The sequence below is a fragment of the Alternaria ethzedia genome (assembly GCF_023757985.1).
Source record: "Alternaria ethzedia strain BMP 0044 chromosome Unknown scaffold_9, whole genome shotgun sequence".
NCBI classification, from domain to species: domain Eukaryota; kingdom Fungi; phylum Ascomycota; class Dothideomycetes; order Pleosporales; family Pleosporaceae; genus Alternaria; species Alternaria ethzedia.
The window spans coordinates 1,016,383-1,031,769 of NW_026056202.1; the positions used below are offsets into that span (position 1 = coordinate 1,016,383).

The window sequence follows — 15,387 nt, forward strand, 5'->3', positions numbered from 1 at the left end:
TGCGCAGCATCAGCCGATGGCTGTCAAGGCGAACCTTGTGATACTCATCCCATCCCATCTAGTTTCATGCACGAGTCTTGTCATTACACAACTCTCATTGTCTTCCTCAAAATCTTGGTTAGATACATGGCCGTCTGGGTACTCCGTAATCTTCGAGACCCTTGGTCCATGCGCGTTTGCAAGGCGTATCGTAGTAGCTAGCTCTCACTCCTACTCCGCTCCTCACCATGCATCGCCTTCACATCTGTTGTGCAACTCGCAACTAATCATCCTTCTCTGTGGCACAGTCTGATAAATTACTCCTATACTCTTTCTGAAAAGGAAACTAGCCGTAATCCATCAACGCTTGCTTGCACTTGAACCCCTCATCACCACCAAAGTCCATCTACATCATGACAAGGCCCCCAAATCTCTTACGGGCTCTCCCGTAAGTCCAACGACTAGTTCCCCCAAGACTCCAAGACCAACAAACAAGCCACTCCCTCGTCTGACCAAAGCCCCTCGCACCTGCCTTGATGACTCAGAACTCAAACCCATCTAACCAACAAATCACAGCCCATCGTACATCGCGTTGTGCCAGCATCAGTGTCGCACCAAAACGTCTTTGCTGACCCGCTGCAAGACGCAAATCCGGCCGCAACAAGCTACCTCCCTACCTTATGCGGGATACGCAAGCACTACGACGGGGTTCCGGTCACTATCCACTGGCTCTCGTCCGTCATCTAGTCCGGCAGCGCAGCCGAAACAAGATACACAGCATGACATGATCTACGCTGCCAACCAACCCACTGACTTACCCGAACGCGTGTCCAGCCTCTCTCCTGCATGGCAAATCAACGCTGCGAAGAAGAGTATCACGCGCACCTTCACATTTACCAGTTTCGCAAAGGCTTGGCGGTTCATGTCGCTCGTTGCGGATGAGTGCAAGGTCAAGAAGCATCATCCGAGTTGGTCGAATCTGTATAATAGGGTCGAGATTGAGTGGACTACGCATAAGCCCGAGGGATTGAGTATCAAGGATGTGGACATGGCCGAGTTCTGCGACCGGAAGGCGGCGGAGATTGGACTGAAGGAACCGGAGTGATTGAAGTGTTTGAAAACCGCGGTTGATCGACGATCGGGGGTTAGTTAATGCTTCTGGGTAGAGTACATACTGCAGCTGCCAAATACGACCGCTAGCGCGAAGTCTTTTAGTAAGACACCCGATCTTGCCTTTGTCGACATCATAGCTCAGTATCTTTCTCCTCGTCTCTGATAGTTCAAGTTCACTCGGCAGTGGCTGCTCTTTGATGGACACTTTTATTCATCTTAGCCCTTGGACAGTCTCCGGCCAATCTGGTTTCTCTCCACCCAACCTGACCTGATCACCTGATTCATGCCACTCATTTCCGCTCGTCTAGCATCCGACCATCACACCAACATCGTCAACAGCCACTCTCCAGCCTTCCTCATCTTCAACGCCATCGCCCTGCACACTGATGGCAACCGAATGACCAACGCCTCCAGGTACATCTTGCACTTGAACTTTTCCTCCAACCTTCATCCAGCCTTCTTTTCCAGTCCCCATATGAACTGCTTCTCCACAGCTGACTTGATCCATGAAGATCTCAACGCGCGTTTGCCCATTCGGTCTCCTTCCGGTAACCCATGCGTAGCAATCTACCGTCGCACCGACAGGAAGATCAATGTAGGATTGCGATAACGTGAGTGTAGCTTGGACCGCTGAGCTATTCGATGTCGCGGCGTAGAGATTACTGCCGGAGTGCCCGCCTGTAGGGGATGTGGATATTCCGCGAGAGTACCACGAGCCGGTCACCATATCCATCCACGGAGACAGCACAGGGATCTCGAATGAGGGATTGGCAACGGCATTCGTGCAGCGCTTGACAGAAGACGCTTGCTGTGGTGATGATAGTGGACTGGCTTGCGCGGTCGCGAAGGTGAGGATGGCGCACACAATGAAGAGTACGAATTCCCGGAGAGACATGATGACGTATTATCGATGTTCGGTATGGTCGCACAACTGGGCGATTTTGCAGACTTAAGTCGCTTTTTTGAACGTGATCCAAATTGATGGAATGCTCAGCTTCGTGTAAGCTACAGGCAGCTGAAGCAGCTGAGCCGAGGCGGTCACGAGTGAGACCTGACGAGAAGCCGCGTGTGACGTGAGCTAGAGCTTGCTACCAGCGCACTTGGACTTGAATTGTTCCGAGTCGGTAAGATCGGTCTTTAGACTGTGATGTGGAGATTTCGTATATGTTGTGTGTGACGTGGACGGTTATGTGAGCTCGCAATGTTACTGGTAGTGAGAGAGAGAGAGAAGAGAGTGTGAGGGTTATGTAGCAGCTGAAATCTGGGCGTGAATGTGTGCAGAGCAGAATGTGGGTATCATGTGACCAAGGCGCAGTGAATACCTAGGTATCAGGTGTAGGGCCGCCGAAGGTGAAGGTAGAGGTAAAGGTAAGGAATGCGCAAAAGACATCGACCCCTACCATAACCATATACAATCGCAGACTCGCGTTGCATAGTTCAACGCAAAAAGCACACTCCAGGCTGTGATCATGTCGAACAAGCTTCAGCTGTCAGGGTCAAAACCTGATCGAAAGGAGCTAACCCGCCGCGCCACATTGTTATCGACTGGAATGCGCAATGGTAAACACGTAGAAGCTGTCCTTGGTGTTGTTGTTGACAGGGTTGGACGGTTGGTAAGAGGCAAAGGTGGCGTACGCATAAGCGAAATTCACGGGGCCGTTGCGCATCGACTTGGCACCACTCCCTATCGCAGTACGATTCAATTCGACTGTCGCGCCATGTTACAAGCCAGAAGTTGCTCCAGATGTCGGACATTTAATAACGAATGATAGACATGCGGCTGATTACTGGCGAGTGTGAGAAGCTTAGGTCAGGATTCTCCGAGCCTATGGGACCGTGATCCACCGTTTTCTGACAGGGACTGGGTTGTTAGAAGCGAAACGAAAAGGAGATCTAGATTGCGAAAGAAGGCAAAGAGGAGCAGTGAACTTTGTCTGAACTTTGTCGGATTTATGTGATTGGATGTTTGTTAGCCCATGGAGATTTCATGCTCCTGGGCCCTGCTCATAGCGGCGTACTTTTGGGGTATATAGCGAGCCATCGAAATCAACCTGTGCGGTTGTCGAAGGCCAGCTGGTACGCTTCTGTCGCATACTGATGCAGCTGTAATGTCCGCCTCAAACGCCGACCGTGCAAACCGTAGCCTCATGTCGTCATAGTATAAATCGTGTCGCTCATGCGGGCTGTTCGTATGCCCTCTTGATGACCCTTGCGAATTCTGATAGGCTTGTTAGCAGCGACCCGAAGTTCGTGGTGCTGGTGTACTTACGATCGAACTTGACGTTCTCACGGACAACGGTGCCCTTAGCCTCGTTGTCCTTGTTGATGGGCACCTTGATCTTGGCACCATCGATGTTCCACCCGCAAACGCTTCCGACGAAGTTGTCGAACTCGCTTCCAGAGAGGTTCAACCACGACTCGAGGATGCTGCGGTCAACCTCGCGAACCGCCTGGCTGACGGTTGCAGCGATGCGTACGCGCATCAGCTCCTCGAACCCTGAGACATCGGCAATCAAGTCGGCGTACAGGTCGTCGGAGTCTAGTGTGGACCAGAAGGTAGAGTAGTCGGCACCTTCAAGCAAATTCCTCAGCTCGTTGAGCTTCTGGACAGCTTCTGATAGCGGCGCGTCGCCAGCAGCTGGGTTGTGTAATGAAGATGAAAGAGGAGCTAGGACGTGTGGAGGGAGGAGGGAGAGGCCCAGGGAGAAGTCGGGGCTGGGGAAGACGGTGAGAGCCTTGACGAGGATGTTGGTGATGGTCTCGTCACGGGCAAGGTGTGGGTTGAATTGGTAGCTGGAGCATCGTGGTTAGCAGATGTAACGATGATGGTTGAGGTACAATGGTAGTCAGGAGAAAGCTGTCAGATAGAGCTAATAATAAACTTCAGCGGGGGAGTGATTCATGCTCCATCCCTCGGGTAATAGGAAACGTTGTGGTTGTTTATTCATCTTGTAGCATGGGGGGAAGAGTCGGGGGGACACGTACAGCTTCAACAGGGCGAGGTTGGCGTAGCAGTCGTACGTCTGGTTCTCGCACTGCTGCATGACATAGTCCTGGAAGACACCCGTCGTCTCTGGGTTGTAGCGATCCAGTCCATCGAGGATCTGCTGCATGTGATCCGGCCGCTCAGGCGCGAAGTCGAAAGGGGCGCCCATGGTGGTTGTGTGGATGAGCGACGAAGAGTTGGTGTTGCAGGCTTGGTCAAATTCGCTCAGTGCGACAAAAGGCGCATGGGCCACCGAGCAGCCCCGCGTCATATTCAAAAAAGTTAGACCCCGCCAAACGATCAACTGTGGAAATATACACAAGAACAACCAGAATGGCGCCCTATGACAGTGATTCTTCAGACGATGGGGGCGACTACACCGAGACGAATGTTCTGCTAGGATATGCAGCGAGGGAAGCAACGGGCGACGCGATTTCCCATATTGGAGGCGCACCGGTACGCATATCATCAACCACGCCGAGCGTCTTTCTGACGATTATAGTAGAGTTGGATAGATGAGAAAACAGCCCCCTCTGGCGCCTTAGCAAAATGTAAAGTCTGCAATGGCTACCTTAGCCTCCTCCTCGAACTCAACGGCGACCTTCCCGACAACTTTCCTGGCCACGAGCGGCGGCTTTACATCTGGACGTGTCGGCGCAAGCCGTGTAGAAGGAAGGAGGGCAGTGTAAGGGGCATACGCGGAGTGCGCATCGCAAAAGGCGCCAACAATAAGGCTAGCGCCCCCAGGGCCGAGAAGAAGGAAGTCAGGGAGGAAGAGAAGCCGCAGCCCAAGATTGGCGAGTCGCTGTTCGGAGTGAAGAACGGGACAGGCGCATCGACATCCGCGAATCCCTTCTCGAACCCGTTTTCGTCCAACCCGAATGGCGCAGCATCATCGAACCCCTTCTCCAAACCAGGTGCCAATCCCTTCGGCGCATCGACTCCCACACCCGCAGTGCAAGTGAGCGAACCTCAAGAGAAGAAGGACGAAGCCTCCACGACCCTCCCCGAGACGTTCGCGTCCAAAGTTCGTCTCTCGTCACCACCTCCCTCCGAACAACAACCCCCGCGCCCGCATGAGCCATGGCCAGCAGACTCAGCCTTCCCTACGCCATTCCCTCACTATCACCTCGACGCCGAATACGAGACATTAGACGCCCCGTCAACACCCTCAATCCCAGCGAACGTACGGATGGACACAGATAACGAAGGAAGCGGTAGCGGTGGTGGAAAAGAAGACAAGGAGGTGTTCGAGTCATCCATGGACAGGACGTTCCAAAAGTTTGCAGATCGCATCGGAGAGAATGCAGAGCAGGTGCTACGATATGAGTACAAAGGCAAGCCGCTCCTGTACAGCGACAACGATGCGATCGGCAAGCTTCTGGGTCCACACTCAGAGAATGGTTCCTCGTCGAACGCAAAAGTCAAGACAGCAGGCTCGCGGAGTGGGGCTGGGTTCCCTCGCTGTTCGACTTGTGGCGCGGACAGGGTCTTCGAGGTTCAGCTGACACCGCATGCGATCACCGAGCTAGAGGCTGATGAGATGAGTCTCGACGGCATGGAATGGGGCACTATTATTATGGCAGTATGCAGCAAAGACTGCAAACCCAACGATGTTCAGGAAGGAGAAGTCGGATATGTGGAGGAATGGGTCGGAGTGCAGTGGGAGGAGGTGCCTTCGGGCAAGTAGAATAAGGATCATATACGATCCCAGAGTTCTGTGTTTGAAATGAAAGATTCAATACCTCGGCTTCAAATGGTTCAGGCTGCTGTGGCTGCCGTAGCTGGCGCAGCTACCCTTGTGATCTGATCACCAGCCCTGGCAACACCGAGCCCTTTGGTGTCTCTGGTGTCTTTCTCCGCACCTGTTTTCCAAACTTCGACTTCCTGTCCGCCTCGCAATATGCCAACACGCATTGTCGACAACAAGTTGTGTGCCGCATTCGAATGTTCATATACCCCACCATTGAACACCGCAGTAGCGTCCTTCCCAATCGCACTCTTGATCAGTGTCTTGCCGCCAGGATGATCAGCGATAAACGGCGAAACGTCATGTATCACTCCAGCGATAGCCACCAAAGCAGCGCCCTTGGCCGAAGCCTGAGTCTGGAAGTCGTCCCAACTAATCACCGGCAACTGAGCGAGTGGCACACCCCAATCGAGCATCGATCGCTTCTTATCGAGAGCCTTTTGTTGCTGCTGAAGTCTACCTTTCTCAATCTCATTCGAGCGGAAAGTCTTCAAGTCGTATGTTAGAGGAAAGACCGGGATCTTCGACATGATCCAGATGAGCCATTTAGTAGGGTCGTATTGGTACCAGGCAATCGCGTTCCCTTTGCTCTAGCATCAGTATTGTTACTCCTCCCATTGCTCAAAGGAAGCATCAACTTACGGTAATCAGACGGAAACTCATGATGGAAGTTATGATACCCCTCACCCATCGTCACCAACGCAGTAAACACGTGATCCCTCGGACTCCTCCGATCATCAAACGGCTGCTCGCCAATCCAATGCGCAAGACTATTCACACAAAACGTAGCCTGCTGCACGAAACAAGCCCGTATGATCCCCGCGTACACAAAGCCGCCCCACCAATCGCCCCAGCCCAGGCCAGCGACCATGGCAGGAAAGATCCAGGCTGTAAACAGAAGCAGTTTACCGTAATGCTTGTGTTGAAACACGACGATGGGATCGCTATCCAGATCAGAAATATCCGTCCGCCCTTTAACTTTCGGATCGTTATGCAGCACCATCCATCCGATGTGCGAGAATAAGAGTCCGCGCATAACCGAGTAGGGATCTTTCATGGTATCGGTCCACCGGTGGTGAGCACGGTGATTAGCGCTCCACCACCGTATGCTGCCTTGAATCGCTCCAGCTCCTGTAAATGCGAGGAATAAGCGTAGGGGAAGGCGTGCGGAATAGCATCTGTGGCTCCACAGCCTATGGTATCCACCTGTGATACCGAAGGCGGTTGTGGCGTAGTAGACAATACTCCATAGAAAAGTTGGGAGGGTGAGAGGTGTGGAGCGGGCGAGGTAGAGACCGTAGCTTGGGATCAGGATGACGAGCGTTGTGTTGAGCCAGTTTATCTTCTTGTACCAGTTCCTCCAGGTGATGGGTTGAGAGGATATGTGCGGTTCCTTTTCTAGTGGGGTGCTGGTAGCAGCCATCGTAGCGTCCTGGTAGTTGAATACCCCCACACACACGAAAGCAGGTCAGAAAGACGAAATTGATGAAGCGGTTTACTACCTCAAAGTACTATAGCCTCGTATATGTACCTCCACCCACATTTCTACCCGGAACATACCGAATACACCAGTCGCCTGTCAGCCTAAAAAAACGCAGGGCCACCTGCGCCTTGCATGCCCAGGTGCTTGCTAGAAGAGAAAACGTGGTTCTAACGTGGTTCCCACGCTTTCCAGCCCCATCATCGGCAAAAACAAACGTGCGTAACGGCGAGACGGTCGTGCCAAACCCTCCGACCCGGATTCCACGGGCGTCGTGCGCACATCTGCGTGATGCGCGTGATTGGTTGGAGGGGGTTGGTGGTGGGTGGTTGATGAAGTTTACAATGCCGGGTTTGGTTTAGTGGCATGCAGGAACCTGGCTGTTCTTCGGTGGTTTGATGACTAACCTGGTTTGGGCGAGGGATGCGAGTTCGGGAGTGGGATGCGAGCGGCTTGGCGGAGACGACAGGACACATTTCGAGACTTTGGAAGGCGCGATTTTGATGCCTATCCGACGTATGCGCATGGTTGCTATACGTCATCCTGTGTGTACCTGCGAGTTCTGTGCTATAACGGCTGAATACACTATTCATGGGGCTCACGTTTGCTGACCTTGCGAATGCGTCTGATACCCGCTTGCGTAGTTGCGCGTAAGTTCATTACACATTCAAACACCCTTTAACTGTCCTACAATACAAGTCGCATCTATTTGACAGCCAGGTCTCTCGAGGTCGCGTAGAGAACTTGCTCTGAACGCTCGAATGACCCCAGCCAATACCGACGACCCTTCTAGGCCAGATCCACACTTCCATACCATCGATCCATGTTCTTCCGCATCAGAAATTCTGTTCAATCCTCCAGGCTCTCATCTCCAGTATCATCACCTTCGTCAACATTTTCCTCGTCCTGTTCGATATGACCAGCAGTTCTCATAATATCCCAGACTTGTTCGTTATTGCGAGCTTTCGTCTTATCCAATATACTCAAGAGAATATCCTCCTGGATAACATTTCGCGGAAGATCTCGCTTTATCTTAAACGTGTTGTGGAATATGTTTTTGTGCGTGGCGATATGTAGGTCGATAAACATCCTTCGAAGACCCGAGAAACCAGGTGTGTCATGGTATACACGATCGATGAGATTTTGGCGAGAGACGTCCGAGGCGTTGAGGTAGCAGCTGATGATGTCCTGGCGCACGACTTGTACGAAATCGCTGTCTCCTACGAAGTCGCCCACGATATGCGCATCGATCAGCCGGATGCAACGAACTTCATCTTCTCCTTGATCCGCGCTATAGGTTGGGAGGCTTGATCCGTAGAGCCACTGAGCCCACATATCGAACCCATCGGCACTGAGATCTTCAAGAACCATGCAATCCAAGGGGGAAGGATCGACCCACTTCGTGCGACATGTAGGGCACGTGGGTTTGGTCTGGTACCATTTGCCCAAGCAGTCTTGATGAAGGTTGTTCCCACATCTCTCGCAGTATGTCAAGTCTGCGCCCACCGCATGGAGAGTTTCGTGGCATATGACACATTCGCCTTCGATCTCTTTCCTTGCTTTCTGGATATAATTCTTAAAGTAAACGGAATGCTTGCAAAGCAGGTCTGCATGCACCGAGAACGTGCAGTGTGATGAGCCTGCGTATAGGCGGAGGATTCTGCGACCTAACCTTTACCATGTGTTAGCTCTCGTGGCAAGTAAGTGGATACGGGCTACCTACGGAAGGGGTTGTCGCTTCTTCGCCTTTCTGGCAGCGCCGCGATTCTTAGTGACGGTCATCGGTTATTGCATTGTGAGGTATTGGTCGATCGAGACAGCAGCTTCGCAACTTGAGCAGAGATCACCAGCGTTTGGAAGCCGTTACAACGCTGCAAAGCCCTTAATGTTAGGCCAAAGGAGAGGCCGTCGTTGCAAAGAAACAAAGGTGAGGGATGGCGAGGTCAGATTTGGACTGCCCCAGTGGTCGGTGCCGGAAGTCTCAGATGGTCGCGATGTATTTCATTCGGATGTACCTTTGTATAGGTAATGATTGTGTGTAGTTGGATCGTGAGTGGCTCGCCGCTCGGTTCGGGATGTCGCATTACCAGTAGATGAAGTGGACGGAACCAAGGACCGGTTTCGCACCCCTATGCGAGTCAACCGACGAGTAATACACACCGCGCTTGATAACCCACCCAAGTCCTAGGTTGTAAAACAGTGTCTGTATCTGTCCTCAGATGTTTGGAGAGCTCAGTCACACACTCTCACAGTTCCATGCAGATACCACCCTCCTCGACGTGCTCACAAACTAAGCACGCCTACCGTAAGTTGGCACAGTTCTTCCTTCTTTGGGGGGCAGATACACCGGGCTCATGTTCACTGCACGGGATACTCCAAGGCAGGGGGTTGATAAGACCCTGATGTCATTGGACAGTAGTGATGTCGCTGGCGGATGGTTTGGATCATTCCACCCATCCAACTCCGATTCTGACCATCGCCGCAAAAGAAAGCTATAAGTCGTCTGAGCTGAAGCATCGTTGGATCATGTATCCGCGCCGAAGACCTAGCAGTAGTACTCTTTGCACCACGGCGCTTCATCGGACATCAGACTGCCAGTCCTTAGGGATGTGGTAATCGTCTTCGGCCAGTTTTCGCCGGCAGCTCCAATTTTGCTACAGTGCCGCGAACGAAGCTCCTTTGCTCACAAAAGCGGGTTCCTGGCGCATTAGTCTTGGAGTCATTACAATGCGAGAACGTCAAAGTGGACACCATCATGACTGTATTCACATATCAATACGAGCATGACATGCTGACAGCCGCGTGTGCTTGGCGCCACCACAAAGTGAGGCGCATGCATGTTCCCGCGTCTGAAGACATGTACGTACCCCACCATTCGCTCGCAAGAAAAGCTGTTTCGATAGTAGCTTAGCGCCAGGGCTGATGACGACTGCTGTCTCATAGCGAACTCGGTGTCGCAGTGGCAAACATCATGGTGAAGAATTGAAGAAGAGTTGATACCGCTAAGGGCGACCAAGAGCGGCGATCTCAAGTTGCGCACGTCTCACAGCGGGGCGAAGCAGTGCAATAGCTGCCGTGATAGCCGTCTCGTGTGCGTGATGTAATTGCGGACGGTTCCTGGAGATGGCGTCCCAGGGTCCGATCGGCGACTGCAGGGTGCCTTCACCCATCGAATGCGATGTCGACGCAGCGAGTGGCAGTGGACGAAACATGGGATGCGTCGTAGAGATGCGTATTTGCGTATAGCAGAACCGCTAATTGACGTTCGACTCGGGGTGGGCACGGACTTCTCCACCTCCCGTTAGTGTGAGGGTCTCTAGCACAGCCCGGTGGTATGGCTGCAGGTGCCGGGCAGCCGTGCTCCAAGTGACGCGGGCCTCAGTACAATCACTTTCTCACGTCGCTCAATTCACCGTCGGGCCATGTTGAGCGCTGCCTGTCGCGACTACTTCTTCCCCCCACCGCTGTAAAGAAAAGCCACGAAGAATGCGGCGGTCATGGACAGGAAGGCCCTCTTCTTCCCGTGGTAAGCACAGTCCTAGGCTACCAGCAGCACACCAGCTGACAAGACAATAGCGGCCTCGTCCTAGCATCCGGGTACCTGAGCACTGCAACCCCCGTCGACTACTCCTTCGCCTTCGACAAGCCGCTGCACACCGTCGCCATCGTCCTGCTGCTGACTGGCCTCGCCGTTGTCGCAATTGAAGCCTGGTCGTCGCGCAGTGCACAGCCGCAACCGCATACAAGATATATCGCCATAGCCCTGAACCAGGTGCAGAGCAGACCGGCAGCCGAAGAGATATGGACAGAGGCAGGCCAGCCAGGTCGGCGGAGAGGATGGAGCGTTCGGGCTGTCGGCGCGCTGTTGGCCGTCCTGCTGTTCGCGATATGCGGGCGCATAGCCATCTTCTACCGCGTCACCAAGGACGTCGAGTGCAGCGGCCCCTCTGCATTGGTGCGCAAACCTCTCCCATTGCGCCAACAGTACTGACCGATATAGTCATTCCTTCCCCTCGTCGCTGCCCTCTACCACAGCATTCGGCACCCCAGTCAGCGACAATACCCCGCCTGGAGTGCTGACACGCGCCCGCGTACCCAGCTCGACCGCGTCTACAGCTTCATCTTCGACGGCTCCACGCGATACATCATTCCCTCTTTCCTGCTCTCTGTCAGCAGCTTCCTTGTCATCATCAAGTCCAGCTCGTTGCACTCCAACTACATCTGTCCCACCGCAGACTCGACTGCAACCGCCATTCCTTTCCTTCAGTTCCTCGGCTTCTTGCTGGACTGCGTCATCGTCCAGATAGTATACCGTCTGATCGACGATGGTATCTCCGAGGCCGACGACTGGACAATCCATCTTGCAGATGGTACCTCGAATCATCTCTTAGTCGGCTTGACACTTACTGTACGTCAATCGCCTTCATGCACCATACACATCTGACCCTGAACAGGCATCTTCTTTGGTCCTTCTCGTCGCCGGCATTATCATATACCCCGCAATGCCTGAGCATCGCGAGTGGATGCTCTCATTTCCGTCTGAATATCTCCTTGGTCTTTTGCGTTTATCGTTGATGATACCCTTTATGACGTTATGTTTCCTCAAATCGGTACGTTACTATCTCCCCTCTGCCCCTCTCTCGCTGACCTCCTAGGCTCGATTGTATGGCGTTATGAGCGCTTTGCTCCTTGGTGCATTTTCCTCTGCATACATTGGCGTTCTCCGTGCTCTGGGCACCGGCGTGTCCTATTCGTTCCCACCAAAATCCACCGTCGGACTTGTTTTGTGTTTGACTCTGCTCACCATTGCGCTCATCCTCTACCTCGTCACAGACACCAGCATCGAAACCCGCATACGATCGAAAGTACCCATCCGCCTGGGCAGGAATCAGTCGGCTGGATTTATCGTACTTCTCATCGCCTTCTCCATCGGTGTTGTCGTATATCGTCGGCACGGTCCCGTTCTCGAACATCCCATCACTACCTTGATCGATATCGCGACAGTCCAGCACGACCGATGGGCATCACAAGCCTACCGGAGTAAATCTCTCTCGGAGGCCGTTGTGCAATATCGAAAACGTTACAACCGCGACCCTCCGCCGAATTTCGACAAGTGGTATCACCTTGCCATTAGCCGGAACTCCATTGTAATCGATGACTACGACAATATCGAACAAGACTTGGCACCCTTCTCTTCCTTTAACGCCGATGATCTTCGCTTACGTACTGCCACTGTCTTGGCTACGCATGAGGGGGTCGGTGGATTACGCATAAGAAACGGGAAGGTGGAGGTCTTCAACAACGTACCCGGTACACATCGTTGGATGATGGATGGCGCGGCGGCCATGATTCAGCAGTTCTCCGAGTCGCTTCCGGATATGGATCTTGCTCTGAACCTAAACGATGAGAGTCGCGTGGCTGCACCGTACGAGCGGTTGCGAGATGCGCTTGACAAGCCTCAGCAGTACCGCTCCCCTGATGCGTCTCGCCCGGGTAAAGACTTCAGCGTAGACCGCGCAGAGAAATGGCTGGACGTGGACCGCGTACGAACGGATCCGCATTTTTTCGTCGACGCGCGCATCAAGCATTCGTATGAGACCTTCGGTTCTGTCGCATGTCCACCTGAGTCGCGCGCACGAAAAGAGCGGCATTGGCAGACGAGATCCTTCTGTCACACTTGTACCCAAGGTCATTCCATGGGCGCATTCGTGGCTAATTGGAGCTTATCATCAGAACCGTGCCATCAGCCAGATATCGCCAATCTACACGGCATGCATCTCAGTCCTGCTAGTCTTATGGGTACTCATGACATGGTTCCAATCTTCAGCCAGAGTCGGGCTCCCGGTTTCGTCGATATCAGATACCCATCACCATGGAATTACTTGGGCAAAAGCAAGTATGGTTTTGATGAAAAGTTCCCCGATCCTCACTTCCAGGACAAGGCAGATGTTCTCTTCTGGCGCGGGACAACTACGGAAGGTGTGACTACCCATGGCACTTGGAAAGGTATGCTCCGTCAACGAATCGTGCATCTCCTGAACAACGAAACATCCCGTCAACCGATCCTTCTTCCGAAACCCGATCATAGTGGCCACCTGGAGTACATGCTGAAGCGCACGAATGATATCAAGAGACTTCTCGAGACGAAAACTGATGTCCGCCTTGTGGGTCCGATTGCGCGCTGTGCAGGCCAAGACTGCATTGACCAAACACGGGAGTTCGGCTTCGGCGATCCTATTGACTTCAAGCAACACTGGCGCTACCGCTACCTCTTCGACGCGGATGGAGCTGGCTTTTCCGGTCGCTTCCTCCCTTTCTTACAGTCCAACTCAGTGGTCTTCAAGGCTGCCCTCTTTCGTGAATGGTACGAAGGTCGCCTCACTGCCTGGAAACACTTCGTTCCTGTCGATCTACGCTTACACGATCTCTTCTCTTCGCTCGCGTACTTCGGTGGGTATGGCGTCGAGGCGAGGAATAAGCGCATGGTGGAGGGTCACATCAAGGCTGCAGAGAAGATCGCACGCGATGGCAAGGTTTGGACGGAGAAGGTGTTGAGGAAGGAGGACATGGAGGTGTACATGTTCAGGCTGTTGCTTGAGTGGGGTAGACTGACGGATGATGCGAGGACGGAAGTGGGCTTTCGCATGGAGAAAGGGAAGTCGAAGGCTCGTGAGAGGACGAGTAGTGTTGAGCGAGAGGTGGAAGAGCTGTGATATTGTATTGGTGCAAGGCGTTTAGACCATGGCGTTTTAGTAGGACAGCATTGCATGGCGCACACTCCCGTCAGAGGACAATTACCGTTTTTCTGTGTCATTTGCGAGTTGACTATGCATTCTTTGCGATGTGCTGGTGATGGTGATGATCATCATCGTACTCTCTCCGCTAACCAGACGTAGCTGTGCGCCCCGACAATCACCCGAAAAGCGGTCTATATAAAGTCGCGCTTCGGCACTTACGCTACTTCCTTCCTTATCACTCACTTTCTTCTCAAAGTTTTTCAAAATGCTTTTGGGTTGTCGGGATGTGGCGGGACTTCCTCGAAAATCCTCAACAAAGATGCGATGTGGGCCGACTGTGCGACTGTGTCTTCGCAAAACGAGTCAACGAAAATGTGGATGTCTTCCCCCGATGATCTGTTCGGACCTTCGTGCCTCAACGTCCAAAAAACGATCTCGCTTTTACGATGTCTGCGAGCTGTGATTCTGGTTCCTACAAAAGAACATAATGTACTATCATGCCTCTGTCGTTCTCCATCCACCTTTTGCGCATGCGGCTTTCAAAACGCTAGAGTCGGGCAGGCATGGTGCGAGTAGAACTGGCTGTTCTCAAAACAAAAGAACAGCTAATCGACTACATGTGTTCTGCTCCTCGCTCGCTCCTTTCCCAAGACACTACCTACGTCTGCAATGTGCTGCTCGGTCTTCTGCTTCTTCAGTCTTTACCACCGAGTACACGATTTCTCTAAAACAGACCATGAGCTTTTCGATGTCGGTGTGTGCTTCCGCCGGGCTTGATGCGCATCATTTGGGCCTAGTATGCCTTAGCTTGAGGATATATAAACATGCTCTACTGGACTCTGGAATACTCTTCTATATTCTACACTTCCCAGAAACTGAATCAAAGCAACCGTTGCCAACGGAATGTCCTGCTGCGGTGTGTTCTGCGTTTTCCAAAATGGCCCACAACGTATAAATGTGCACTGTCCCTCCTCTCCACTTCAAAAATTCGTTTTTGCTACCGACATGTTCTGCGCGTTCGAGACCAGTCCACTAGGCGAAGGATGTATAAATCACTACTCTTTCCCATTATGCTTCGCGCATCAGATCACTACTGTGTCGTATCACGAAAACCGTAAACGACATCAGTAATGGCTCCCTCTGCCCCTTGCTTCAAACCCCACTTTGGTTTCCACATATGTTCTTCTGCTTGGAATTGAAAAAAACAATTAGTCCACCTCGAGTGCTGCATACACCCTAGATACCGTCTTCTAGAACTTAGAAGGGGTAATGCATATTGACATAAAAAAGTGAAAAGCTTTGGCGTGTACTGTCCAAATCTTGCTTGGAGCGCAGCATGAAA

At 52.6% G+C, this 15,387-nt stretch overlaps 6 protein-coding genes across 6 annotated transcripts; 3 read left to right on the forward strand and 3 right to left on the reverse strand.

Annotated features, from left to right (window-relative positions):
- Nucleotides 1-392: 392 nt before the first annotated feature.
- J4E87_004918 (uncharacterized protein) lies at nucleotides 393-1,084 on the forward strand (the record flags this gene model as incomplete). The annotated part of the gene is made up of 2 exons (XM_049376535.1): nucleotides 393-427; nucleotides 814-1,084. 2 exons carry the CDS (start codon nucleotides 393-395, stop codon nucleotides 1,082-1,084), a joined length of 306 nt encoding a protein of 101 aa, XP_049234046.1.
- A 2,182-nt stretch (nucleotides 1,085-3,266) lies between these two features.
- On the reverse strand, nucleotides 3,267-4,247 carry J4E87_004919 (uncharacterized protein; the record flags this gene model as incomplete). The annotated part of the gene is made up of 3 exons (XM_049376536.1): nucleotides 3,267-3,310; nucleotides 3,362-3,885; nucleotides 4,078-4,247. The coding sequence occupies 3 exons, from the start codon at nucleotides 4,245-4,247 to the stop codon at nucleotides 3,267-3,269; spliced, it is 738 nt and encodes a 245-aa protein (XP_049234047.1).
- Nucleotides 4,248-4,411: 164 nt separating this feature from the next.
- Nucleotides 4,412-5,768, forward strand: J4E87_004920 (uncharacterized protein; the record flags this gene model as incomplete). The annotated part of the gene is made up of 2 exons (XM_049376537.1): nucleotides 4,412-4,534; nucleotides 4,584-5,768. 2 exons carry the CDS (start codon nucleotides 4,412-4,414, stop codon nucleotides 5,766-5,768), a joined length of 1,308 nt encoding a protein of 435 aa, XP_049234048.1.
- A 71-nt stretch (nucleotides 5,769-5,839) lies between these two features.
- On the reverse strand, nucleotides 5,840-7,251 carry OLE1_1 (stearoyl-CoA 9-desaturase; the record flags this gene model as incomplete). Its single annotated transcript, XM_049376538.1, has 2 exons — nucleotides 5,840-6,411; nucleotides 6,471-7,251. 2 exons carry the CDS (start codon nucleotides 7,249-7,251, stop codon nucleotides 5,840-5,842), a joined length of 1,353 nt encoding a protein of 450 aa, XP_049234049.1.
- Nucleotides 7,252-8,157: 906 nt separating this feature from the next.
- On the reverse strand, nucleotides 8,158-8,679 carry J4E87_004922 (uncharacterized protein; the record flags this gene model as incomplete). Its single annotated transcript, XM_049376539.1, has 1 exon — nucleotides 8,158-8,679. One exon carries the CDS (start codon nucleotides 8,677-8,679, stop codon nucleotides 8,158-8,160), a length of 522 nt encoding a protein of 173 aa, XP_049234050.1.
- Nucleotides 8,680-10,805: 2,126 nt separating this feature from the next.
- On the forward strand, nucleotides 10,806-14,021 carry J4E87_004923 (uncharacterized protein; the record flags this gene model as incomplete). Its single annotated transcript, XM_049376540.1, has 5 exons — nucleotides 10,806-10,834; nucleotides 10,885-11,263; nucleotides 11,408-11,716; nucleotides 11,763-11,918; nucleotides 11,964-14,021. The coding sequence occupies 5 exons, from the start codon at nucleotides 10,806-10,808 to the stop codon at nucleotides 14,019-14,021; spliced, it is 2,931 nt and encodes a 976-aa protein (XP_049234051.1).
- Nucleotides 14,022-15,387: the final 1,366 nt, after the last annotated feature.